We start from the raw sequence: 27,138 nt of genomic DNA, 5'->3' as shown, positions 1-27,138 counted from the left end.
CAAGGTGCAAATGCAAGATGCACATTGCCCCAGGATTTTGGAAAGTGCAAATACCAGCTCACTCCATTTTGGTATCTCTCTTCATCGAAGGGTCTCCCAGCACCAAAGCTCTCACCACATTTCAATATCCTTCTTGAACAAGGTAAATGGGTTTCGTAAGATGCAGGGACAAGCCAAAAGAGAAAATAAAAGCCAGTTTTATTTATAGCAAATGGTAAAATTTTTGATGAAAAGGTTTACAGTGTTACCTTGTAAATAAATATAAATGCTAAGTTTTCTCAGCTCACTGGACTAGGCAAGAGCCTGTCAGCATCACAAAAATTATCAGCTGAATGATCCTAACAGAGCAAACTTTTGCAGCACCTCAGATATTCAGTAAGAACACTGTTCACCACTGAACTTTAGTTAAATATGCACAATTTTATTTATTGAAGAGATTAGGACAAAAACATTAAACCAAATACATGACAAAGCACCAGAGGCAGTAAAACCCCACCATGCACATCACCAATCTTTCCTCCTATAAGGTACTTATAAAATAAAAAAAAAGTCCTTCTTGACACAGCACCATCTTCAGAGTGTAAAAACATTACTCCTTTATATTCTTAGTTACCAAAATAGAACCAAGGCAGGTCAGCTGCAGCTAGCTTTGTCTCTTGATAAAGAACTGTGAAACATCCTCTTGAGAGTGGGACCATAACTTTCCTGCAAGGCAGGCAAATAGCATCCATACGTCAAATGCCAAGTAGCTGTACGCACATGCCACATACTATAATTAAGCACAAATTCAAGTAACATTTACATACTACAGAGTCCACATGTACCTACCCAAAAAACATGACCACTTCACAAAACGTATACAGGCAGTAATATCAGAACAACTGAGGTACTGGAAACACAAATATTTATGCCAAGAGATTTCAATATCATACAGCAATATAAAAGCAGTAATAAAAACATTTGCCAGTCTAAATCAAATAAAGCTATCTAGAAAAAAAAAAAAAAGAAGCTAAATAAAAAGTTATTTAGGGACAGAAATACCTGAACAGAAAAGAAGTGTGTTAACTACAGCATGTAACATGTCATCCCAAGTCAACCCGTAATTGAAGTACTGGCTTAATACATCACTACTGTGACATTTTCTTCAATAAATAGAATAAGTCTTGACAATACAAAAGGTGCATATTACTGTGTATGTTTCAAGAGGAATATCTGTAATATAAATGTTCAGCTTATTAATACCCTCTTATTTCTTAGTCTGGACATAAACAAAAATGAAAATCAAACAATTCTTTTCCCAAGTTTAAAGGAATTCAAAGAAAAAACCCACAATACTCTTCCTCAATATAAAGAGCCCTCTATTTACACGTGGGCTAGTCAGTAAAGAAGAGATTGGTTCTCAGATGAAGACACCGTTAAGGGCTTTCTGCCCTCGCTAGTCATATACGTGCAGCATGGCAGATGTGGAAGCCAGTATCTCATATCTTTTAAAAAAAATTATACAGTTTTATTCTTTTTTTCTCCTATTATAGCAGTAATGCAGTTGAAAGTTCGAGTTATAATAGCTTCCTGCAACAAACCATTTGACACAAAACAGAACAGCCTGTTAAATGACAGTTACTTCCCCTTAAGGGAACAACGCATTAAAATGTCATTTCCTGACAAGAATATTAAGTAGTTTATTTAGAAGAAATGACTTGAAAATAGCTATCAAGAGACATGAACTGAAATTTTGCTTTTTTTTAGCACCCACTTTTCATGTCCATCTTTGTGCACCTAATTTTTTTCTTGTATTAATCCCATTAATTATTAGACATCTGATTAAAAAAGTTAGCCAATTGTATTTTCCCTGAATAATGGCTGAAGTTGAATATCTAACAGTGCGATGCCAAGATGTGAGCTGAGGCAAAAAAGTTTCTAATTGTTGTGAGTTACCACTGTTTTTAATAGAACAGAAACAGGAGTGATACAGCTGCACCAGAATTGGCATGTGCAGTCTCCTTGGCTCCAAAAAGGTGAAGCTACAATTGCTCCATGCTGCCTTTTCTCCTCCAAATCAATCTAACCTGATAGCAAGCTCCCCCCGCCCCCCCAATCTGTCCCCATGCTACATTTGTTATATTAGCTCCTTGTGGAGGTTCCTTCTCAATCCGAGGACCTCTGAGTGTCTTTTGCTACCAAGCTAGGCTGATGCAGGATGTGATTGAACGCGGTCAGGAAGGGCTCCTTCATGTGTCCATCTCCAGGTTGTGTACCTTCTGAACACCAAGTCTTTGTGCTCAGTTAAAGAATGGGTCCAAGTCTTCTTCCATGTTGACATCAGGCACCAGCTGATCTGATACTTCCTTAGCACCATATCCTGAATTCGATACATTAAAATCTGTAGAAAACCATGGATGGTCCAGAATTTCCTGTGAAGTCAGCCTTTCTGATGGCTCTCGACGCAGTATGCTACGTATGAGGCATTTTGCCTTAGGGGATAGAGTTTCTGGAATGTTAAACTGCCCACGGCGGATCTTGCTGAAGAGGGAACTAGGCTCAATGTCATGGAAAGGATAGCGTCCAACCAGCATGGTATAAAGCATGACACCTAGACTCCACACGTCCGCTGCTTTGCCAGAGTAGCTGCCATTTGTGTTCAAGATCTCTGGACTCACATAGGCTGGGCATCCATGCTTATCAGAAAGAGAGTCATCATTTCCTCTTAAAATATAAGCATCTTCTAGGCTTTCCAATTTCACTCTAGTCCTGTGGGGGGGGGAAAAAACAAAACACAATACTATCAAGGTAAGCAAACATCAAACACAATTGACTGTTGCAATTGTATGGTTATAATAGTCATACTCTACAAAATTTGACAATTGCAGAAGCGCATCAGTCTAAAATCCCACTCACAGCAGTTGCTACAGATAAATTGATATTGTCTCTTCCATACTGGTTAGAGGTATTAGACACATATAGGGAATACTGCCACACATACAGCTAGAGGATTTCAATTTCCAGTAAACTCATTAATAAATTTAATAACTCATTAATAAGTTCTCTTAAAAAGAGAATAGGAACTGCCATATTCATGCTTTTGGTTAATTTCACATAGACATGATTTCCGAAAGGGCACATAAACCTCAAGATCTTTTCTGAGCTGGATGCACTCTAACCTACCCGTGTAGGATTCACACCCAGTCCTAACTACACAAGGTTAATTTGACACCTTCATGCTGGCAAAGCCACTCTGTACACCTGTAATTCCACGAGGTTTAACAGCAATAAAATGGTCACTCTGACCCTAAATGATCCCTCTGACCAGCCAACATTTTCCTTTACCCCAGTAATTTTAAGAGAAATTAAGAAACAGCACTTCTAACAAATTCCAGTCTTCCCAAATAGAATTTTTGGCAAAGGGAGATCAGGTGAACTGAAGTCCAAGATTAACAGCAAGCTTATCTACCCAGCTGAGCCAGAGGAGCTCCTTGCACTGGAATGAACAGAGAAGCTGGCAAAGGACTTGCAGAGATGACAGGACAGCCTTATCTAGACTGCAAACTCCTGCTGCCTGCAAAGCACTGTGAACTTGTCATTGTGCTGCAGTAATTCTCTCTGCAAGAGAATTTTCTTCCCTTATGGATATCACACAGGAGCAGAAAAAAAAAGGATGCAGAGCTGCTTGTCATAGCACTAGCTGAACATAACCTTTCCTTCAATTCTCACTGCTAGGCTTTTTATCTATATTTAAAAATCTGTCCCTGTTGGATGCATCCAAAGGATTACCAAGTACCCTTCAGACTAGTTCTCAGCAAAGGGTGGTTTAGAGAACAGTCACTACAATGCAACAGGGCTTGTCCAGTGCCTTGGGATGGCAGAGTGACCTAGCAGTACTGCAGATTTTCCTTTCAACAATTCGGGGTCATAACTCAACTTTGAGTTTTAGTGCCCTCATCCCTGAACCCCACAGGTCTGTTGCCATCACTCGTAGCCCTGTGTCACGGCCCTGCTCTCATACCACAGACATTCACAGGCGGGGACTGGATTTCATCCCAGAAGGCAGAACCTGCGTCTCTTGACTAAACCACGTAATTTAACAGGCATTAAAATAGACAAGGAGAGCCTTGTTTCTTAAATGTTTACTGAAGACAACACCGATTGAGCTTGAGCTGCGAAAGACATCTGGGCCAGCTTTGGCTTAGACTTAGTTCCAGGGCAGCTCAGCCCTATCTTTTTTGAACCAACAGAAGAGCATTTCACTCCACTGAGTACTCCAGAGGCAACTGTGCCATAAACTTTCATGACACTTGGACCTTTTCAACAGCTAAGTACGTTTACTAGCAGAGGTGAAAGCCCCTCTGGCAACATGCCTCAAATGAGGAAGTCATAAATATAGAATTCCAAATACCTGGCTCCCAAGCACAGTGTGTCAGGGCAGCTCCTTCTCTCCTGAAACAGGCCAGTGTTTGCTCCTCCAGTTCAATGCTGATGGGCATTGCTCAATACACCTGCTTCCTCATTAATTACCACTGCCATCCTAACAGTACTTCTGGCCTTGGACAACCCCCTCATTAGCACTCAAACAATACTTTACAGCAGCAATGCACCACACAGGAAGTGGGCTGCAAGGAAAAGCTTAACTACAATTACCAAGACCACAGAAATTTCCCTCTCTACACAGCAGAGGGTCCACAACAGGAGAGTGACTTGAGGAGAGTCCTTTCATAGTGCTCAGCTTTGACACATTCCTGCACCTGCACAGCGTAGGAAGAGAAGCAAGGAGAAATACCCGGAGGGAAAGAACATGCCAAAGAGGGCAGAGAACAGAGAAGAGGAAATGAAAGGGAAGGCAGGGACATGAGTTGTGGTTCCATTTGCATTGCCCACCTCAGTTTTTCCACAGAAAAGCATGTGTAGCAATAAAACAGTGGGGCCAGATACTCAAACATGCATTAAGTCACTGAACTGCCAGACAGGAAAGCATCGACTCACTCCTGCTAACTAACAGAAGCAGAACACACACACAGGGAGTGGGGCAGAGCAGGCTATTTATAAACAACTTCCAGGAGGGAATTCACCCCCACACACACTCGCCTGTCATCCCAGTGTCAACAACACAGGGAAATGTTGTTTACTTTCCTATCCTATTTTACATTTCTGAGAGTTGCCAAAGACTTTAGAAAAACAGTTCAATAAGAAGCTTTTATATTACATAAAATTATTGGCATTCCCTAATCTCTCATTTCCTACAACGGACACAGTACAAAACCACAGAGAACAGACTGCAAGGTGTGTCAGAAACTCCTATTTTTTTCCAAGAGAAGAAATAGTTTCTTGATAATAAAAGAGAAGCAGCACACAAAAGCCATATCCCCATCTTGCTTTCCTTGCAAGGTGCTGCAGCCTCCACACAAAACAGCGGGTTTTGTTTAAGCAAGCAAATGGAACAACAGCTGGCCCTTATCTGCCTGCTCCTCTGTAAGCTGTGGGCAAATGAAAACACTCAAGCCTGGTTTTTCATCCTGCTGAGCCGACAGGCTTTGAGGAAACAAAGGTCCCAAATTAAACAAAAACACAACCTTCAGTCCTCTTCCTCCTGGTCAGCCCCAAACCCTGAGCCAGAGACTCCCTTGGGTGCAAGGTGCAAGTGGTGAAATGGCTCCTCTGCAAGCAGGCAGTGCTCCTGCAGCACCGGGCATGCATTCCCCTGGCAGACTGCAGGGCCTGCATCCCCTGAGCACACACTGCCAGCTGCATGGCCTCAGCATGGCTTCCTCCTCTCCCAGGTACACCCAGGCACAGCCCAGGTGTTCCCAGTTTCATTTGTGAAGTCTGGTGTCTTTGCACTAGATGACAACACAGACTTTCCACCCGTACAGCAAGGAGAGCACGGGGATGGGAAGGGCCATCTGACTTGACATAGCTGGCAATAGAAAGAGCTCACAGGGTGGTTCTGCCAGCACCCCTCACCACCAGGCAGGACTGGGGCTGGGCAGACCAACTGCAGCCCATTTTCAGTGACTGACAGACCTCACCCACCTCAGCTCACAGATGGAACATGGTCTGTGCAGTGCTACCACTGGCTACTGCACAGGTGTGTGTACACAGCAACCCTCAGTCCCCTTTTGACAGTCATTCCACATCTTTTCAGGCAATCAAAAAGCAGCAGCCTGGCTCAGAAGCTGCTATTTCCCAGTGCACAGTACCCCATCTCTATGAGAAACAGCTTCCAGTTTCTGCTGGCCTTCCTTTACACTGCATTTCAAGCATTGGCTTAAAGACCTCTGCTTTCTGCAATCCAGTGATGTTTAGGGTTTAGTTTTTGGGTTGCTTTTGGGAGGGGAAATCAGGCAGGGAGTATGGAAGGGAATGAGAAAAAGGGGAGTCAAAGTCTAAATACAGAGAAATGCAGAATGCTGAATGAGAAGCAATCTCTCTCCCCCACATGCCTCTCTCAGAAAGCACTGAAATCAAATAGCCATGAACAGGAATAAAAGCCAACAACAACAAACAGACCCTGAAAACTACAAGTCGATTCTGAGAACACAGAACCTCCACAGAAAAGGGTGGGGAGTGCATCCAACTGCAGATTAACTGGACAACCCAAAATTTGACATTTGTTAAGGCAAAGGACAGAAAAAAAACAAACATGAAGGTGTGAAATCACAGTCAACTTTGAAGTGCCTCCCATCACAGAGAGGAAAAAGGACAAATAAAAACAGTTCTCTAAAAACCTCTCATTCTCTAAATAATTAACTCACATCAGTGCCCACAAGAGAAAAAGGATTCTCACAAAGGATCCCCAGAAGAGAAAAAAGTTCTCCAAAAGCACCAGCATTTGAGCTTGACAAACAGTTGCAACAAAATTAATCCCTAAAGTTCAAATGTAAGCTACTGCCCCAGCCGGATGAGAATCACTTTACTGCAGGACAACAAAGAGTTTTGCCAAGGCTTACGTAATTACAATACATAATTTCAAGTTTTAATGCAGACCCCGAATAAGCACTTGGAAAAAGAGCATTATGCATCTATCAGATCATTGATAAAACACTGCATTAGTTTAATGCATTAAAAAAAAAAAAAAAATACAACCCTGAATCATGGCTATTTAAAAAGGGGAAGCTATTCTGCCTATGAATGCTTTCCCATTACTGGTGAATGAAACCACAGAAGTGCAATCAGAGGGCAGCAGCAGCACTCGGACGGGAAATGCGTCTTTGTCCCCATAGAAACCGTCAGGGAAACCCATGAAAAACAATACCACTCTGAGTTTCTTATCAATATGCCATTCATTACTTGACTTGCATTCAGACTTTCCTCTTCAGTAATGTAACAAAACATAATCAATTGTCTTCCAGAAGGTTCTCCAATGCAACCTTTGGAGCACTCACCTCTGCCTTTGCTGCACATCCCACACATTTTTTCCAACAGATTCACATTACTCTTCCTTGCAGAGTTTTTGGACTACCAGCAAATTGCTATCCTGCCTTTTGACACTGAAACAAGGGCGTAAGAATCCAACATTCACACTTGCTCTCCAAAAGCAAACAATTTCCATACCAAAATCAGTTGAATTATTCAGAGGGCTCTAAACTCATAAGGCAGGAGAAAAAAAAAATCTTTAACATTTAAAGCAGAGACAACAACTGATAGTCTGAGTGTTTCAGAAGAAAATATCTTCATGCAGTGAATAAGCAGTCAGTAGTAAAGGAGCCTGCACCTGAATCAATGAAAGCAGTTGCCTCTAGTCTGTCCCCAAAGCCATCTGTATGAGAAGTAATACCTGAGCAACAGCTGAGCCAACCTTCCCATTTTGGGAACACTAACTGCAGACTGGGCCCACAATTTTTGCACAGCAACATTCCCCATATGACAGCCAAATCAGCTGCTTTTGGAAGAGACTGAAGGAGCCATCCTGCTCCGGACATGCCAGATACACCATCCAATTGCTACTTAGGCTGGGTAAAATTAAAAGGTCCAGATTTACAGATTCAATGCAGCAGACACTGGAGATCAGGAAACAAACATCATTGCCATATGAATGACTATTTTTTTCATACAATTGCAGGTAAATATAAAATGGCAATTTCTAAAGGTGCTTCACAATATTCCTCCAAGGGTAAAAAGCTGAAACCACCCAAGAAACGTTATCTCATATTTCAATATTATTCTGACTGAGACCAGGAGAGCCTTTCCCTAGGTAGAGGCATTCAAGCCATTGACTGCCCAGTGGACCAGGGATTGCTCCTAGGTGGCCAATAATTTACAGGTCATTTAATCGAGGCCAGTTGCCCACACCTCATCATAATGATGAGAAGAGCATGCATGCAATTAGAGTCACAAGGAGGAAAAAAAAAAAAAAAAAAAAGGGAAGCTCAACATGGGAAGCAGTTATCTTTTGCTAATCGATTTTTATTTTTTTTTAACCAAGGGAATCTCTCCTAAATAATGCAGAAGTAGGCATTCTTCATCAGGGAGCCAGTGAGACAGGGAAGGCGGTAATGGAAGCCCCGGCAGATGATTTGCAGCTCTGGTGAAAAGACTGGTTCTGAACTCACAACTACCCAATCTCCTTGGGGGCAGAGGGGCACACAGGAGCAGGGGGAAATGTTATGCCATCCATTTAAATCCTGCTCCTTTCACCAACAGATCCCTTTCCAATTTTTAATAGCACAGAGCATGGGCATTCACCACACAACGTCCTACACAATTTCAGAGAAGAAAAAAAAACAAACTCTGCACAAAGGCTGTTAGACAGTCTCTTGCATAATGAAACAGGCTCAAGGATATGTTTCAAAAGACAACTGGGACTTTCAGGCAGCACAGGTTTACAGGATGAACCTAGTTCCTAAGGGAAGATTCCTTCACTGGTACTTCCGCACAATGAGGAAGCCTCTAAAAATTACATCTCCCCCACCCTTCCTCTGCAGGGATGCTAACAGCACAGTCAGCCCTGCCTGCACCCCCCTGACATGCAGTACCCAACAACTTAGAGCTTTTAACTTGTTTTAAGCTGATCTGGGTTTTTTCCCTACAGAATTCCATTTACAAATGCTCTGGCTCACCTCCAGGAAGGACTGGTGCCCCAAAGACCTCAGTTTTACAACACTCAAACAGGATTGCTGGGAACAGCCTGTCCTGTACGCCATATACTTTGTTTCTCCCATGCCCTTATTGCCTAAAGACAAAAGATACTCCCCAGAGAGTTGGTAGGTAGTGATGCTTGTGTTGGGGTGCAGGCTGTGAAATCCTGCAGACCCTTCCACAGAGGAGCTCGGTTACAATAATACCCTGAGCAATCCATTCTTCTGTAAGAATCTGAGCCAGGGCAGCTACTTCATCACCTCACTTTTATCTTGTAGATCACACTGAAGATCAGAATTTTAAAAGGCTGTGCTGTCAACCATATGCTGTGTTTCCCATCTTTTCTAGGTCTTTTGATACAATGCATGATGAAGCTCCACAGGGAAAGAAGACCACAATTTTTTTTTAACACAACTGCATGTTGTGAAAACAGCCCTGCACTTTCTGAGCCTACAATGGGTGCTCAACATCTCTAAGGCCATGCCATTATATCACAACCTTACTGAAAACCTTTTGCTTAGATGTCTGCAATCCTGTCTCCAAGCAATACACATCTACCAAAAAAGCAGGTGCTCAAGACTAAATATGCCCCAGGTTGGCTCCTCTTTTCAATCTCCACCTTTTCTCTCCCTCCCAAGCCTGAAGTAATCTCCAAGTGTGATAATAAGAACAATTAAGAGAAGGCAGCAGAAGAATTTCCCTCTGACCATGCACTGCAGCTGTGACTAGTTGGGCTCCTGCCTCTCCTCCTCACTCACCCCCAGCACAGACATCCAGATACCCTCAGTCTCCACTCATAACTCAAAATGGACCATTTTGCAGCAAGTCTAAGGATGGAGGTTTTCAAGTCTTTAAAAGGACCAGCTATTTAACTGAATTTGAGATGTCCTGAGACACATCTACTCCAGGGGCTACAGAGCACCTTTTGTCAGAGAGATCAATCCCAGGATGGGCATCTCAGGAGAGGCACCACCCCTGACTGACATGACAGCCAACACACACCACAGCATCCTGCCTGAACAGGGAGAGTGAAGAAGACAAGGCCCTACTATGATCTACATAGTGCAAAGTGCTTAAATGACACTCCAGGGGTAAAACCTGCTGCAAACTCCAGTGCTGGCTGCAACAGCAAAGCCCCTTGACACTCCTGGTCTCACTGAAAGGCCTTGAGCTGACTCAAGCTCCATCTGAGTTCCCATCATCATCCCAGGGCCAGACAGCAGCCAAATCTTCCTTCTCAGCTTTTGCATTAATTTATAACCTCTGGCACAGCAATTAACCTGTATGACTATCTATGCCCTCAGGGGGAGATTTATGCACTTCGCAGGGTGGCTGTGATGTTCACCACCTGCAGACAGCCTCCCTCTTCCCTCCTGCTGGGAAGGGCACCAAACACATCAGTGCTGCTCCCAGGAACAGGGTGAGAACAGACTTAGTAACCAAACCACATAAAGGCAATGGGGACACAAACCCTTCTGTGGAAAACAGTTGTGCAACCACTTCATCTGCTACCCTAAGCCTCACAGCGGATTTGCTGTCCATTAAGAAATTCGCCTTCCTCCATATTCCAAGAATAATAATTTCTGGTGTGAAATCTGACCTGTGAGTCTCCACTATTGAAGAACTTGTGCTCTTTGGTCCTGTGGCCCCATTCAGGGTAATGCAAAGTGTTTAAATAACAGCAAAGTGCTTAAATAACAAAACAGATGAAGACTGTTTTTATTTCTAAATCTTCAGGTATTTAAACAGCACTCCCATTTTGTTTGATTTTCTTCCACTTTAGGACTCTCTAGGACTTAGGGAAAGCATTAACTTACATGTTCTCTACCGAATTGTAAGGGTAACAGCAAATTCTAACACATTGATGAAAAAGCTGCTGACCACATTATACTCTAACAAATGCTGGGGAGAAAAGCTTACTACTAACTATAAGAAAAATAAAAGGTCTACATGCAAAAAGTTTGGTATATACATTTGTATTTTTTGTGGGATCAGGTTTGTATCATGAGGATTGGAAACAACATAACTAGGTCATGTTAAAGCATCATCCATTCAAAGCTGAGAAATTAAAGAGGAAAAATTATTCTAAGAGCGCCAAGTAAATATGTTATGCTAGCACAGGCTTTCAAAATTAGTGTATTGTACTGGCTGCATTCCCCTGGCATAGAGCAAAAAGTGTCAAATCTTGTTTATTTTTATTGAATCCCACCTGCCTCATATTTACTCAAAGAATAGAGGAAAATTACAATATCTAAATACCAAAATTATTTTAATTTTTCCTTCAACAAGTATGATGAATGTACAAGGTCTTTAAGCTTCAAATATTACGACAGCTAATATTTTAATATAATTAAAGGCTTAAAAACACACTAAAGAAATTAATAATTCCCTGACAGCAGAAATGTTCTTGTATTAAGCAAACCATTGAAACAACCAACACAGAAACGCTTCATTTAATTCTGAGATCTTTCAGATGGCTCTTTCTCAAAGCATCTGCTATGTATCAGACTGATGAACTGCTTTATTAGCTATATACTGTGCATGGCACTATTCAGCACAACCCAAAAAAAACTGCCTGTTCTGCAACATCATTATGGGACACCAGCTAGGAGAAGGGCACAGTTCTGCCCAAGGGCCTACCATGAGGTCAGGCTGTGCATAGAAAATGGTAAATACCATGACACAAACACAGATAAAATACTCAAACGCAAGAGCCTCACAACATTAATATCAACCTGGCTTCATACCCAGGACAAAAATTTTAATAACACGGATGGAAGGAAAAAACATACAAGAACACAGGTTTTATCATAGGTCATTCACTGTTTTGGATTCAATTTTCATTCTGAAGTGTAAGGACACAGTTTTTGAAGTACCTTAGAGGCACTTTAGAAAGTCTGTTGAGACTCAGCATGGCAAGTCAGTGTTGTTTTCCATATATTCAGTGTTCTGGAAGCCACTACAATAATTTAATAGATGTGCTGCTGCTTGCTAACCCAGTCTTACAAAACATTTCCAGCCATGCTGTAATGTCTTAGAACTTCTGCTTCATCAACATCAGCTGCAGGTTTATGGAGTTTAACTCTGAAATTTCAATACTACAAGACTGGCTATTTCACTTTACCAAGGGATCTACAGACACCTCCCCCTAAAAAACACAATTGCACTTCTTTTTATAAAAAACAAAAAACCCATGTAGCAACAGCACATATCATTTTTCTAGAATGCAATTCACCCTATCTTCAAATTTCCTACAGTTCAGGATTTAAAGAAACTATAAATTACCTTGAAACACAGACCATTTATTTTGTTTGTTTCCACGGTGGAATTCTGAGTTTCATTTTAAGTGCTAATGTACTTACACACATGCGATAGTGTAAGACATGATCTGAGTCTCTCATGGATTTACCACATTAAGGAGAACACCTCTAGTATAATTAGGACCCCTACAGAATGCTCAGTGCTACCAGCCTACAACAATACTTTATTCCACCTTCTTATCTCCCAGCTCATTAGAAACATCCCAAGGCACTGTGATTTGCAACATCCAAATAACACACATTTTTAGTGGGGACATCAAGTTGAAGCTAAGAGCACTCTTGGTGCTGCTAGATCAGGAGCCCAAATCTTTGCAAATGCCAGCTGTAATTTAGATAATGGGGATGGGGTAGAAGAGTTTTAACACTGTATGCACCACCTGCAAAACTTCAGGAGCTCTGTTTTTCTATTGAACTACCAGGATCTCATTAGGATCAATGAAAGATGATGTACTAAGAAATGCTTCAAAATTGATTTTCTTTTTTAGACAAATGGAACTACTTCCATATAACATTCACATTCCCTCTGGCTCCTCCAGTCTGGCAGCTCTCAGCCAACAGCAGACAAGCATCTTACTTAAAAAAAAAAAATAAAAGCACCAAGTTTTCCATTCATGTGTTGCCTGCCTGCTGGATTTCACATCTTTTCTTCTACCAAAATTAAAGCCATGAAAGTCTTCAGGAAGAGGAAGTTCCAAAGTGGTAGGTACTTAAAATGAACTGCAGAAAAACAGCCTTGAAGAAATAGGAAAAGAACTGCTAAGAAAGAGCTTCACTGAAGAGCAGGTGACACACAGCAGCAGAGTTCACACACATTTCTCAAAACATCATTTTTATCTCTTCTCTCCCTCTCTGGTTCATTATGAGCACCAGAGAGCAAGGGATGGTGCAGCACCCATCTGCCAGGCAGCTCCTCGAGGACTGCTCAGCACACAGGAATCCTCAGCAGCAGCCTCAGACACATGGGAGCTCAGAGGGATGCAAGCAACACACCAACACCTCTGTGAACTCAGGAGGACCAGGAAGATTTTTCATTTCTAAATATAGCAGGAGACTGAAAGTGATGACTGATTACAGTATGATGATCAGAGGATGTGAAAAAAGGCAGTCACTGCTGTTTGGTTCTATTTCTATCTCACATTATTTCATCTCTGTTTATTTAGCAGAGAAAGGATTACAATACCTTCCTACTTACAAGCCAACATTACATCCAGAAGAAAACCGCATTATGATTATCTTAAAAATAACCAGCAAGTCCTATTTGACCTTTAAAGTGAATTATTGTATAATTAGAAGACAATGCTCAAAACTGAGCAACAGTGTCATTTTGCAAACAACAGCTAAGCTAAAAACATTCATAAAAGCCAGCACTGCTATTACAGTACACACCACTTTTCTTGGGTGGCTGAAGGATTTGGCCCTGTGCCTCCTATGCTGACCGTTCCTAGTAAGCAGCAGGGTAGGAGTTCAAGAGCATCCAGCACAGGCCTGTGTCTGCTCCCACTGCACTGCTCTGAGATCATGCTGCCTTCCCTTGGAAGAGCTCCTCCAAGTTCTGTTCTTCATGCAAAACCACACATGTTTACATACATCCCCAGGAAAAAAAAAAATCCACTTAAACATTAGGATGTTATCAGCTACAACAGAGAACAACCCCTCAACTACTTTGAACAAGTTTCCTTATCTTCATCAGAGGTTCTAGAATGATGCTTAGTTATTAAGCTGGGAGTAAAAGTTGTGGAAGTGCAGTTTATATCTACCTGCTCTGCATTTCTCTATGAATGGACATTAAGCTCATTTAATTTCATGCTTTTTTTTTATTTGAAAAAGATGAGGAATCAGACCTTGGGGCTGCAGTAGGAAAATGCTTCGCAGACAATCATCTGAACTGAATTAAGAAGTGAAAATATATATTATTTTTTAGTCTGTAAATAGATTAAAAGGAGAAGCCTATTTTGCAAAACTCAGCTTGCAATAAAATGAAAGTAGAGAATATTTAAATGGGATAGATTGTCATCTTTATTATGTCATTTTTATTTTAAGACCAGGAACTTTTCTTTCCTGAATGAATTGTGTATTAGTTTTTTCTAATTTTTAGATCACCAACTTCCTGAGCCTGTGGAGAACTTAGAGAATTTGGCTGTTGCTTGTAATTCCCCCATATGCACTGGTTATTTTTAACAAAGCTCTCTAGAACATCCATTTCACTCTGCAGCAGTTTGAACAAGTTTTCAGACAATTTTTATCATTCAATTAAAAAGGTAAAACATCTCCCCCATTGTCTACCAAAACCAGAAGAAGCACAAAGGCAGGTTCTGTTCCCATTTAGATGTTTGGGGTTTTTTTAATGGTTATCTTCCAATTTAATCACTCTATGAAAGCCTGACATTATTCTGACAGTATTGATTGCTCTGATACCTTATGTGGAAGTTGCAAATAAATTCATCACTCAAGACAAAGAAGACTGGTAAACACAAGGAAAGAGATAGGAAATTTCCACAACAGTACAGCTATTGCTCCACATGAGAAAGAGCACTTCAACAATATACCCAGAGCATCCAGGGCTATTTCTTCCCCTGTCTTCCCATACTCCTTCCCCAAATCATTTACACAGGAGGGTGTCTAGGGAGGAGGTTTTTTCTTTACTAAAAAAAACCAAAACAGTAGTTCCCCAAGTACTACAACAGCTGGTACTACAAACAAGCACCCCCAGTGCAAGGCAGTTTCAGTCTTACTATGATTAGTGACTACATAATACTCTTACAAGCAGCCTCCAGATCCTCTGAGCATGGAAAACAAGATGTCCTCAGAACAGTCCTACAGAACACTTGACTGCTCTTCCTCTTCACACCTCCTCACTGGAACGAGCCATTTCAGTCCCCAGTCCTCTTTAACATCCTCTTTTAACACCAGCAGCCTTTATAATAGTGCAGCTCTTACACCTTTTCAGATGGATGTCTCCCAATAGGAATGAGGAAACTCCTCTAGGTGGAGGTGCAGGATGCAAAGAGCTCTCTATACTTTACTCCAAAACCTAAGCCAGAAGGTAAAATGGCACATCCATCCCACAATCAGGTTGCAGAGGAAAATAAAGTGTACTACAAACAAAGGCTACAATATCCTGCACCTCCAACTACCTGACCTCAGGTATAATGAGGGAGACTTACCTTTCTTCATCCTTAAAAATAAATTTCCGCAGCTTGAGATCCCGCAGTACCAGTCCACCATCATGGCAGTGTGCAACAGCAGAAGCTATTTGATAGAAGAGTTTGGCTGCCTCCTCTTCTTTCAGCTTCTTGCAGGTACGAACAAATGAATGCATGTCCCCATAGCTCCTTTCAAAGAACACATATGCTTTTGTCTCCCCAAGAATTATTTCAGTAATTTGGTTGATATTTTTATGCGCAGGCAGACAAAAACATGGTGCTAATAACTCCTGGTAGCAGCCAATATCAAACACCTGCAGGAACAATGACAGTAAAGCCAGGGTTAGTGACAAGAAGGACAGTGAAGTCATGGTAAATCTGATTCTGCTAACAGAACCATCCCTAAGTACAATTTATGTCACTGCTGAAAGCTGCACCAATGTAAACAGGATGTCACAAACTCGCAGCACTGAGGACAAGACAAAGCAGACTGCACAACCCCACACAGAAGACACGTAACCTTGACAGGAAAGGCTAGTCTTCAAAAATGGTAGCAAGCACAGTTACATTAGCTAACACCTGATCAAATCCAGAATGCAACCTAAATTAAGCTGTAAAGACCAGAGATGTATAAGGGCAGTATTCAGAAGGAAGCATGTTTCTTTTCAATTTTCCATCCAAATAAACTCATAAAAAATACAGCCAGTAGCTTTGTATTGAGAGAAGCTGTCACATTAAATCCACCCTGATACACATGCCTGGCTCTTTTGATTTTATTAACCCATTAAAGCCTTAAGGATTTTCAGGCTTAAAGTATCATCTATTGCTATTCCTATTTACTTCCTGCCTTTCTTTCATGTCTGAAAAAGAGCAAAGTCACTTTCACTTTCCAAGTATCAGTTCCACAATGGCTGTTTATAAGATCAGAAGGACAACCCGGGAAATAGCTCTGCCTGTTGGAGCACAGACAAACACCCTTCAAAAGGCAAAGACAAAACCACCCTGAACTCTCTGCATTTCAATCAAGTGCTCCATTAAAAGCGAAGTGTCCCTTTACTACTAAGTATGTTATCACTGATCTTATGAATGAGCTGTAAGAACTAAAAAAGCTGCTGGGAAACCCAAATATAAAAAGTTACTATAATCTAGTGATGACGAATGAATCAGTATTTGAGTCAATTGAGAAAAGACCACATTACAAGAAAATGAAAGACTTCATTGAGAATAACAGAAGTCAGTGTACTAAAAGAGACTGAGCAAAGTACTGATAGGAGTGATTTTTATTTTTAATTATACTTGCTGCAGAGGACTGCAAAGCAAGTATTAGCATTTCCACCAGCATAAAAATTCAATTAATATTAACTTACTCGTGAGTGTTTTGTTACTTTAGTAAAAGGAACTAAAGGTATTCATGTGTCCTTCGAACGAAATATAAAAATGAAGAACTGGTCTAGTCCTCTAACCACTGTTTTAAACTGCAATTATTTTTTACCTTTCTGTATTATAGCATTTGTGTTCTGATAGTGGGTATTTGTACCCTCTCTGAGAAGCAAATATCTTCCTGTTCTCTCTAAAGCTTTAAAAGCCTTTAAAAATTGAGTGAGAAAGACACAGTTCAATCAAAATTTACCTGAGGCTCCAAAACCTGCATCCTTTAATGCTTCAGAGCACAATCCTAATAAACTCCTTCCACAGAGGAGGACTCAAGCCCCAAGAAACTGGGACACCCCCTCCTCACAGACCTCATTTTCCTGTCACCTCATACCTGCGCTGCCTTACCCCGGCATAGGGAAAAACAACCTTAAAGGCAGACTGCCAAACAGAGCCAGCACATTTTACGGGGGGAGGATTAGCACCGAGGCATTCTGGTGACATGGTGCACCAGGGAAGCAGAACCAGGGCGGGGAGGGGGTGTTGCTAAAATCCCTGGTGTGCAATTCATTCCAGAGGAGAATTCATTGACATTTGGATCTCAAAACTCGTAACTACTACGTTATAAGTGAATGCTCTTCTACAAAGCAGCTGCTATAAAATAAAATTTAAGCAGGAATATTCATGTGGCTCAAACTCTCATGCGAAAAGACATCATTCCAGAATTCTCTCCTAAACCAGATTATCATAATGTAAATTAGTTACATTTTGTGGTTCTCAGACTATGTTAAATAAGTAGCTCTGGTTATGTACCAGTACTGTGTTTGAACGGGGGGGGGGGGGTAGATAGGAAGCACTATCATACTGCTACAGTGTCAAATACCTTCTATAAAGGGCTTCTTTGTATGCCAGCTTCTAAGATCCCTGGCCTCAATTCAGCAAATGTCCAATAAGCTGCAGTTTGATTTAGGTCTCGCTGGGAATTAGAAGTGAGAAGTTACCATTGTTTGGATGCCACAGAGCCTTGAAGCAAATAACGGCATCGGTACAGCCGGTGGGTGCAGCCAAATGAATCTTGAGAATCATCAGTATGTGTCTGTTAGAGCCAGCGCTTCTGCAAGCAATCTCTGAGAGCATCTTCAGTAAGATACCAGAGAGCACCTCTCTTTGCCGGAAGGCTACTTGACAAATAGTTGTCATGACACTGCAGGCATTTTAAAGCACACATTAAATTAAGCCGAGTTCAGGAATGACAACTGCACCCTCAGAAACTAGGCAAGCCAGGCTAAGATCGTATTTTTGGAGCACAGCTAGTAGTGCCTCGCACATATGGAAAAACTGATACTATTCAAATGTCAGGATCAGCTCAAAAACATACAGCTTAAATAGAAGGGAAAACAAATAACGGCCCAGTCTTTGTGAGCTGCAGTTCTACTGCTCATACTGTTATCAACAGTGCCCTAATCCTGCAAAGCAAACAAGAAACAAAGAAGCGCAGAGCCCCCGCTTCACTACTCGCCATGCAAGTTCACCTAGAATTTCATGCAGAGCAGCAGCTTTGTGAGAGACCTGTTTATTTCAGGAAAACATGCCAATGTCCTAGAGTGCAGCACTGTACTACTGCGTCGAGCTGGGCTTTCATTCTCGAAATTCTCATGTCCTATTTCAGTTTGGTAACAAAGCATCCAGTTCAGCAAGCAATATTAGTTCTTAGCAAAGCCATGGGCCTTTTTTCCCCTAAATAATCACATGAAGTCCCAGGTTTCATCAGGTTTTATAACTCAATCAGTAAGCATATTTAAATTGCCCTCTGAACTCCAATCTTCACAAATAGCAAGGAGGAGCAATTATTTTCACTTCTCTGCTACAGCCTAGTCCATAACTTTTTATGAATCAAGTATGAGAAAGTATGAAACAGTGAGCAATACTATTATTAATCCCTGGAATACTAGTAAGCTATAATACATCTACTTTTCCATCTAGAAATTTGCCAAATGGCATTAATTCCGTGTTTTGGGAATAATACAAACACTGCAGCATGTGCTGCAAGGTTGCAATTTGCTATGTAGTTATAAAAACTACATAGCAAATGGGTACTGTTTCAGTTTGCTGGACATAAGTCTGTCTCGTTACAGACAATAAGAACCACAATTTAGGAACAAAGGATAATATTCCCTCAGCTCAAAAGGAGAAAAACACCCCTCCACAGATGTGCACGCATGCGGATTTCTTTTTCCCACAGCTCACCTTTTAATAGTAGGAGCAAATTGGGAGGAGGCAGAGAAAAGCCGGCAGGCTACAAAGAGTGGGATAGCTATTCTGTCTGCACTTCTAAAAACCGTAGGTGTGCAGGTTTTATTCTTGCTCAGTTGGGCAGTGGGGGAGGATGCTGTTTGCAAACAACCTCCACCGTGAGGGAGCTCAGGCTGATTAATTAGATGCGGTTCTTCTTTTTTTTAAATCACTTTTAAGATAAAGCCGATGGCAATCTGCCCCCGGGCCCCCCGCTTCTCCATCCTCTTCCGTAGCCAAAGCACAGAACTGGGGGCAGTAAAAATCGAGGAAGTCAGCAGGTCCCAACACCTTAAAATTAGCTGGGGATTCCCTACTCCATTTTGAAAAGTGAGTGTGTGGAAGATGAGGCTTTCTCCTGGTCTGAACTCACGTTAAAACCTACTTCAAGAACGGCTCTTTCCAGAAAAATATCCCCCTGCCAATAGAAGGCAGACCTGGCTCCGGGCCACCGCTATAACGTGGCCATTGTCTGGAGAGAGGGAAAAGTTACAGGATTCGCCTACAATCCCGTCTCCCTGCCTTTTGTTTCTCCACTCTTCAATAAACGAGGTACACGGCCATGCTCGCCCTCCTGCGAGACACGGGAAACCCGGGCGCGACGGGGGAGAACCGGGGGAGGGGGAGAACAAGGAGAGGCATTACCTTGCAAACCAGCTCCTCGCCGCTGTGCAGATGTACGGCTCGGAAAACGTGGTCTCCCTCGAGAGGCTCCAACAATAAGTATTTCCCGATGCAAGAAACGCAATGCGACAAGTTCGGGGTCTCCGGCGGGCTCGGCGAGCCTAGATTCGGGCTAAAACTCTGGCTTGGCTCGATGGACCGTATGGACGAGAGCTCTTCAAAATCCTGGGTTTTATTCCGCGGTCTCCCATATCGTGCTATCGTGATAGGGGTTGACCTTTGTATGTTCATGAGTATGGAGAAGACCAGCCGAGACGCTGCACCGGAGCCCTGGCGTGGAGCGCGGTCCCTCGCCCGTCCAGCTGCGGCTGCCTTTGTGTGGCGGGGGGGGCGGGAGCGGGAGCGCGGCGGCGGCGGGCGACCAGCCTCAGCGCCGCGTCCTGGGCACAGGGAGAGAGCGCTCAGCCCGCGGCCCTTTGTTCCCGCCGCCGGCCGGGCGCGCAGCGGCGCGGAGCAGCGCGGCGGCGGCGGGGCAGCGGCGCCCGGGCCCGCGGAGCCGAGGGGCGGGCGGCGGCGCGGCCGGGGCTGGGCGGCCGCCGCTCCCGCGGGGCGCGCAGCGCGGGCGGCAACAAAAGGTCGGCAACGCGGTGTGCGCAGCGGGACCGTCCTTCCGCTCCCCTACGGCCCGGCAGCGCCGCGCTGCCGCGGCTCGGCTGTAGATGGCGCGGGAGCCTCGCCGCTAGCGCCCGGGGCGCTCCGAGAATGCCCCGCGAAACAGCGAGGGAGCATTTAACTTGGGCCGACAAAGGAGCGGGACCGCGGCGGGCGGCCCGGGGGAGCCGCACCGGCACCGCGGGAGCGCGGCGGGGCGCGGGGCAGCGCGCAGCGCTCCGCGCTGGCGGAAAGGAACGGGCTGTCGTTGTCGCGACAGAACAAAAAGTGCAACCGGAGAAGAGAGAGCGCTCCCACGCTCCCCCTGCACAGCGGAATTGTGAGCGGGGGCTCGCTGCCTTCGCCGCCTTCAATGGAGTTCACGCACAAAGAAAAGAAAAACCGGCGCGGCGAGAAGGGCCCGAGTTCTTTACTGCAGGGGCTGGGAGGGCGATAAGCGAAAGGCCATAAGGGACAATTAAATAGAATCGCTCAAAAAAAAAATGCAGAGAGCAAATTTTGTTTGATGGATTTTTTTTTTTTTTTTCCTCTTGGGGATAGAACATGGGGAGCAGAGGGTAGCCGCGCCGCTCCCCTCCACCGAGGCACCGTCTCCCCCCGGCGTATCAGTAACTACTTACGTGGCGGGGACGCTGGCTGCCTCCGTGCTCGCTGCCGGCCGCCGCACGCCCGCACGGTGCCCAGCGCGCAGCCCGACTGCCCCGCCGCCGCCGCCCGCCCCGGCCCGGCCCGGCCCGGCCCCGCCGCGCCCCGCCCCGGCCGCCCCGCCCCGGCCCGCCCCGCAGCCCCCCCGCGCCGCCGCGCTCGGGGTAAACAAGGTGAGACGTCCTTCCGCAGCCCTGCGGGCGCTCGGGGGCGGCCCGCCGGCCGGCTCGGGGCCCCGGGGCTGTGCCCGTGTATCCCGGTGTATCCCGGTGTATCCCGGTGTATCCCGGTGTGTCCACCAGTGCGAGCAGCGCTGTACAGCGGTGGGATGCTGACCGCGGCTCCCCCGCTGACAGAGCTCCGCCAGGTCCAGCCTTTCCAGGGGTTGCCCTTGCGGCTGGGGTCGAGATGGTGGTACTAATTTTAATATCAAATAAAATAATAACAATAATGGTGGTAGTGGCTTATGCTGCCCTAAAAGCAGAGTCCGCTGCGCTGCCGGGCGCGGGGGCTGATGCGGTATCTCATGTGCTGGCCGAGCTTTTTCTCAATGAAGCAATCGCTATTTTCCGGGCAGCGCGGGGCCCCGCATACTTAAGGGAGCACTGGCGCTTGTACCCTGGTGCTGCCGGGTGGGAGGAGTTCCACCGACTCCAGACTTGTCTTAATCCGTCCCAAAATTAAAACGGAGGGGAGGAGGGAGTGCGGGGGAAGGGAAGAGCGGGGGAAAACGTAAACCTTTTCACAGAGAAAGCCATGAATGAGGTCGGTCTGTCTCCGCCCAGCACCACTGCGGGCTGTCGGTTTGGTGTTTTTTGTTTTGTTTTGGGGGTTTCTTTTGTTATTTTTGTTTGGGTTTTTTGTTGTTGTTTTGGTTTGTTTTTTTTTTTACTTTTTTTGTCTTTTTTTAAAATCCGTCCCCTTTTGTTTGAATAACAGGAGTTTAGCTATATATTGAAATTTGATGAGCAGTTCCCTGAACTCCTAATGAGCCTGATAGCCTCCCTAGTTTTTGTCTGGATGTTGGTGATTTTCTCTGAAACAACGACCAAAAAAAGCCCAAACCAAACCAAATGCTCAAACCTCTTCCCCCAGTCCCCTCCTGCCCCCCAAAAAGGGGGAAAAATAAATATACAAGCTAACAGTAAGAAGAAAATAGGTCTGTGAGGAGAGCACAGCTCTGTCCTGGAGCTGCAGCCTTTGCAGGACAATGCCAAGGGACTGTCTGTGTCTTGTGTGTTCTTTCCCCCATCAGCACAGGGGAAGATCAGAAAATGGGAGAAGGGTTGTTTTGGGGTGAACACCTACGAATTTGGGTGATACCTGTTTTCAAGGGGTAGAAAGGAGTATGACAATAATGAAGTAACCAATGGAGGAGTCAGTCCCAGAGGTGCCTGCTTTGAGGCAGAGAAACAAGCTCTGAATAGGGCTCCAAAGGGGCTAGGGATGCTGCAGTCAGACTCCAGTCTTGACAGGGGAGGCTTTGGAAATGCCTCTCTAGAGCATTGCACCTGCCTCGTGTCTTGTCACTAGGAGCTGTAAGTGCCCTGTTTTAGAGTTTATAAGATAAATACCACAGAAAAGGGTTGTCATGATTTTAAATTTGGCATGGAGCAGACGAGCTTCTGGCAGCAGAGATTTAACCTGGTGAATGTCACTTGGGTAGTGAGGAAGGGCACAGATGCAGTGATCTGCAGCAACCCCTAGGACGACCTGCAGACTCAGTGTTTGCTATTTGCTGTAAAAATGAAAAGGTGCTTTTCCTGCCTTTCCTCACTTATTCCCATCACCTCTGAATAGTTTGTAACTTTTCAATACCATTTTTAGAAATGAGATGAGCAGTGCCGGATACTGAATCATTGCAAATAAGGACAAGCCATAAAGTTATGCAATACATTCTCCAGTATCACATCCTGTGATCCAAATCAAACATTCTTTTCTTAGTAGATGGCTTTTTACACAATTTCTCCCTTCCTCTCCTCCTGCATACTCCTTCTGACTATGACAAAGACCTAGGCTCTTGCATCAACCTTTGTTCTGTAAATAAATGTTTTCTGTTTAACTTTCTTAGTTACCCAGCATCAGCTGGAGCCACAGTCCCTAGCAACTCTGGAAAGGCTATCCAGAGCCTCCAAGGCCAACAGGAGAAAGGGGTGAAAGGAGAAAGGGGTGAAAAGTCTAATTCATCCTAAGCCTCTGGTTGGAAATTCCTGATTTTTATCAGAATTGGGATTTACCTCTGAAAAAGGGATTCCATATCCATTCAAGTTTGGAATGAAGAGATTATAAATTTTGAGTTCTGAATTAAATCTACATTCTAAGGCACAGAAGGATACGTACAGTGTGTAATGACACAGTTACCTATCCATCAAATGAGTTTTACTCTTTCAGAATATTTTAATTATTTCACTCCCTTTGCTATGGGATCCCTCCCTAGACCTAATACTTTGTAAATTTTGCTTTTGCTCTCAATTATGTCAATGAAGATACTGCCATTTCAGTCCAATGTTAAAGTAGTAAGCTCTAAATGAGCAAACCCCTTTATCTGCCTCATAGAGACATTAGGTGTCCATAATTCTATGCCCATTGTTTTAGTCTGTGTCAGCTGAAGTTGTAGAGGAAAATCAACATATAACATGTGAGATGGGAAAATGAATGAGATTATAAAAGTCAGATCAAAGTCTGAAAACCAAGTCAGCATTGAGGCTTTGCCTGACTGCATCCAGTCTCCCATAGCTGTCGTGCTTAACTAAATGGGAGAGATGTGACTTGAAACACATCAGTCAGAATGTCAGGGCTAAAGGGATGCCATTGGCTGGTCCAGGTTTAAATGTCACGTTCACGACATTTAGAAACACCAGTTTGAAGTAAATTGTGTTTGTAGTTTCGTTGTATTTTCTCATCCAATTGAATGAGAGAAATTTTCTGCATATGTATGATTAAACAGTTAGTGAATCAGTGGTACTACCAAAGAAGTAGCCAGCAGATTGGCATATGAGAAAACTATCATATCTCCCCATGATCTTTCTGAAGACACATCAGAATGAAGTTAGTTAGGAAGGATTCCTTTTAGGACTGCCTACTGACTGCCTTTTGCTCTTTGGACTTCATTGTGCTGATCTACCTTGCCTGGAAACTGTCACCAAAAGAGACAATCCAATTACAAGTTTATCTTTTAAACAGACCCTACAATTATCTACTTCTTTGATGATGATGTCCAGTAGTACAGTGCTGAGTGCTTGCTCTGGAATTGCTCTTTCTGCAGGAAGTGCAGCTGCAGGAGTGGAAGGGGGGAAAGGGGGAGGTGAGGGTGTGTGTGTGATGTTCTCCCTGGAGCATTTTTCCTATTCTTAACTATCCCAGAAGAGTCTATGGAGAAGGCCTTACATTTTCATGCCATGGAAATCATCCACCAAAACTCTCCCCTATTCTGTATCCAGGGTTTACCAGCAGGTAAACAGCAAAAACAGGTGTAGAAATTGGAGTTTCCTGTTTCAGGTACTGAGAAAAAAAATATTAAATTAAAAGTGTGACATAAATCTGACCTTGTGAAAAGAAAAGCATCTTTTTCTGTAACTCTAATTTTTAGTCTGTTTTATCTTTTAACATCTGCTTTTGCAAATATGGACTCTGTGTGGACAGGAGCCAATCCTCCCCTCCAAGCCAATAGCAGTCTTTCTTCCATTGATGTCAATGAGCTTAGATCAGAGTGCAAGTCTTGTGAGTGATCAAAGACAGTCCTACATTTAAAAGACTTCCTTTTCCAGGTCAATCTGCTCCTTGTCCCTTTACAGAAAATATATTATCAGTGTACAAACACAAGCTAGAACAAAAAGGATAATAATTTTTGAAGTGGTAAAAGAAAGACCCTAATTTTACTTTTTTGCTGATTTACAAAGTGCAGAGCTGAGCCTACTGGGAGCATTAAACAACTATTAAGTGCCGAGAACTGTCATAGTGAGAAGACACTCTTATTTCAGCAAAATTAATCCAAGTAGCAAGCTCAAAATATGCTTGAAAGTACCTCCCCATCAGTTGTCAAGGCTAGATCCCCATGCCAATTTGAATATGTTTTTTCTATTTTTTGTAATTATTTTTACTTATGCTATTACTCTAGTATGTTAGTAAGGAAAGCTAAAGAAAGTGATAAATCATGGGACAGCAAAGGGACAAGTCTTTTCACCATACATCAAAAAGGCAATTCAAAGACATAGAGACAAGCATCTCTTCTTTAAAAAATCTTATGATTTTGACTTTTGGTATGTGCATCCTTTTTTTTTTTTTTTAATGAGCTGCTGTCAAGAGGTGACTTGACAAGAAATGTACCCATTTGCATGAACAGCGTGTGTGGGGCTTACGTGTGTGTGAAATAAGGATACAATAAAGTATGTAAGGATAAATACCTATGTGGCATATCTGCAATCAGAATCAAGCCTTAGGCTTCATTCTTCACTCAGACAACAAAAAGAAAAGGTGTTGTTGAATAACTCAGTGCAAGATTTACAACTAACTACAGTGCAATAAAAAAATAATAATAAAAAAAAAAACCTAAAATATAATTTATGTACAGAAGCCAGTTAAATGAGGTAGAGAGAAGCGAGTCCAACATTTCTGTGAGCTGCCTTCTTGGTTAATTGTACATTAATTGCAAAGAAAAAAAAGCAATTAATAAAAGTTCTTTGAGGTTTGCCATTATATGTTTGTTAATATGGGACCCAAAAAGTGTCTTTGTTGTCCTCAGAAAAAAAAATTCTGTGTTTGAAAGAATAGTCTGCTCAGGAAGCAAAGAAGTCCTCAGCTCAAGAGTCAGTGATCTTTCTCTCTGGTTCTGGATTCACTTAAGTATTGGGTATTTCCAAGCAGTAGTATTGCATCCCCAGGTCCTATCTATGGCTGTGACCACAGTCTGTTCCCAGCCTAATCATCCCCAGTAGTTTACAAGTCTCCATATGTTGAATGTGTTGCTGATGGGTTTCAGCATTAACAAAAGCAAATTGACCTTCTAAATCACAGCACTGCCCTCCAAATCTGACTGTCAGGGCTGTGGGCTGTTGGCTCCCACAGCTAGACCTTACATTTCTCTGTTACCACTAACTCTCATTATTCACAGATGGCACCATTCCCAGAAATTAAAAAGTGGTTGTGTTATGTATATCCATATCAATCCTATCCCTTGCTAATTTAAATCAATCTTACATAGTGGAATTTTCTTTTGAACATCCCTCTCTTTTAGCTTTATGAAATAACCTGAGGAAAAACACTCCCTCATTGCTCAGATATAAGTACCATTTCTTTTATATTTTCCACATTTGAAGTTATACTGGTACTGCTAAGAGAAGAAAAAGGGGGGTGGGGCTTATTTCTTTTTATTTCTTTTGTAATGGGCCAGGTGAGTAGAGCAAAGCCATGGATGTAAGATCAGGAAGAAAAGTGCTGTCTTTGCACATCCCAGGGAAACCCTTATAGATGAGAGAAGATATGAAATGCTGTGACTATTTATTCCTAACCTTTTAAGATTGAACACAATCCAACCAGTTGCCATTAAGGTCTCTTTTCTTTTAGGGATGTATAAAACTCATTTTTCACATGAGGTTTCCTTGGGGAGTTGTTTTACAGACAAGTGCATGACCTGAACCAAATCCCTCTTAAGCAGGTTTTGCTTCCTCAGTTGCACCCATCAGCATGATGCTGGTGGAGGCGAATGTGAGATGGAAACATGACAACTGGATGTGATTCTAGGAGCTGCTCTCCAAAACCTCACTGTAATCCTTTGTCTTGCCAGCTTTTTAGGTAGCACTGAAAAATAAGCAGGCTCCCAAAGCAGAGCTAGAAAGAAACATCACACTCATCATTCACAAAGCCCTTCTTGATGTGCACAAGACACTCCCATCAGCTAAATTTGTATCCCATTCTTCACTGAGAAACTTCTTTTTTTTTAATTATTTAAAAATGTATGTTACAGCTGCATTCACAGATGTAAAAGGTGTAAACCACCTCAAGACCAT

The 27,138-nt window shown here is 43.1% G+C and overlaps 1 protein-coding gene across 1 annotated transcript; it reads right to left on the bottom strand.

Annotated features, from left to right (window-relative positions):
- Window positions 1–400: 400 nt before the first annotated feature.
- Window positions 401–20,237, bottom strand: TRIB2 (tribbles pseudokinase 2). The gene is made up of 3 exons (XM_063150853.1): window positions 19,838–20,237; window positions 15,551–15,843; window positions 401–2,748 (listed from the first exon to the last, which is right to left on the bottom strand). Exons 1-3 carry the CDS (start codon window positions 20,105–20,107, stop codon window positions 2,280–2,282), a joined length of 1,032 nt encoding a protein of 343 aa, XP_063006923.1. The 5' UTR covers window positions 20,108–20,237; the 3' UTR covers window positions 401–2,279.
- Between the last annotated feature and the right edge of the window lie 6,901 nt (window positions 20,238–27,138).

The sequence above is a fragment of the Melospiza melodia genome, chromosome 3 (genome assembly GCF_035770615.1).
Source record: "Melospiza melodia melodia isolate bMelMel2 chromosome 3, bMelMel2.pri, whole genome shotgun sequence".
Classification (NCBI taxonomy): Eukaryota; Metazoa; Chordata; class Aves; order Passeriformes; family Passerellidae; genus Melospiza; species Melospiza melodia.
The sequence above is the reverse complement of the archived record's forward strand: the minus strand, read 5'-3'. Positions and strand labels throughout refer to the sequence as shown.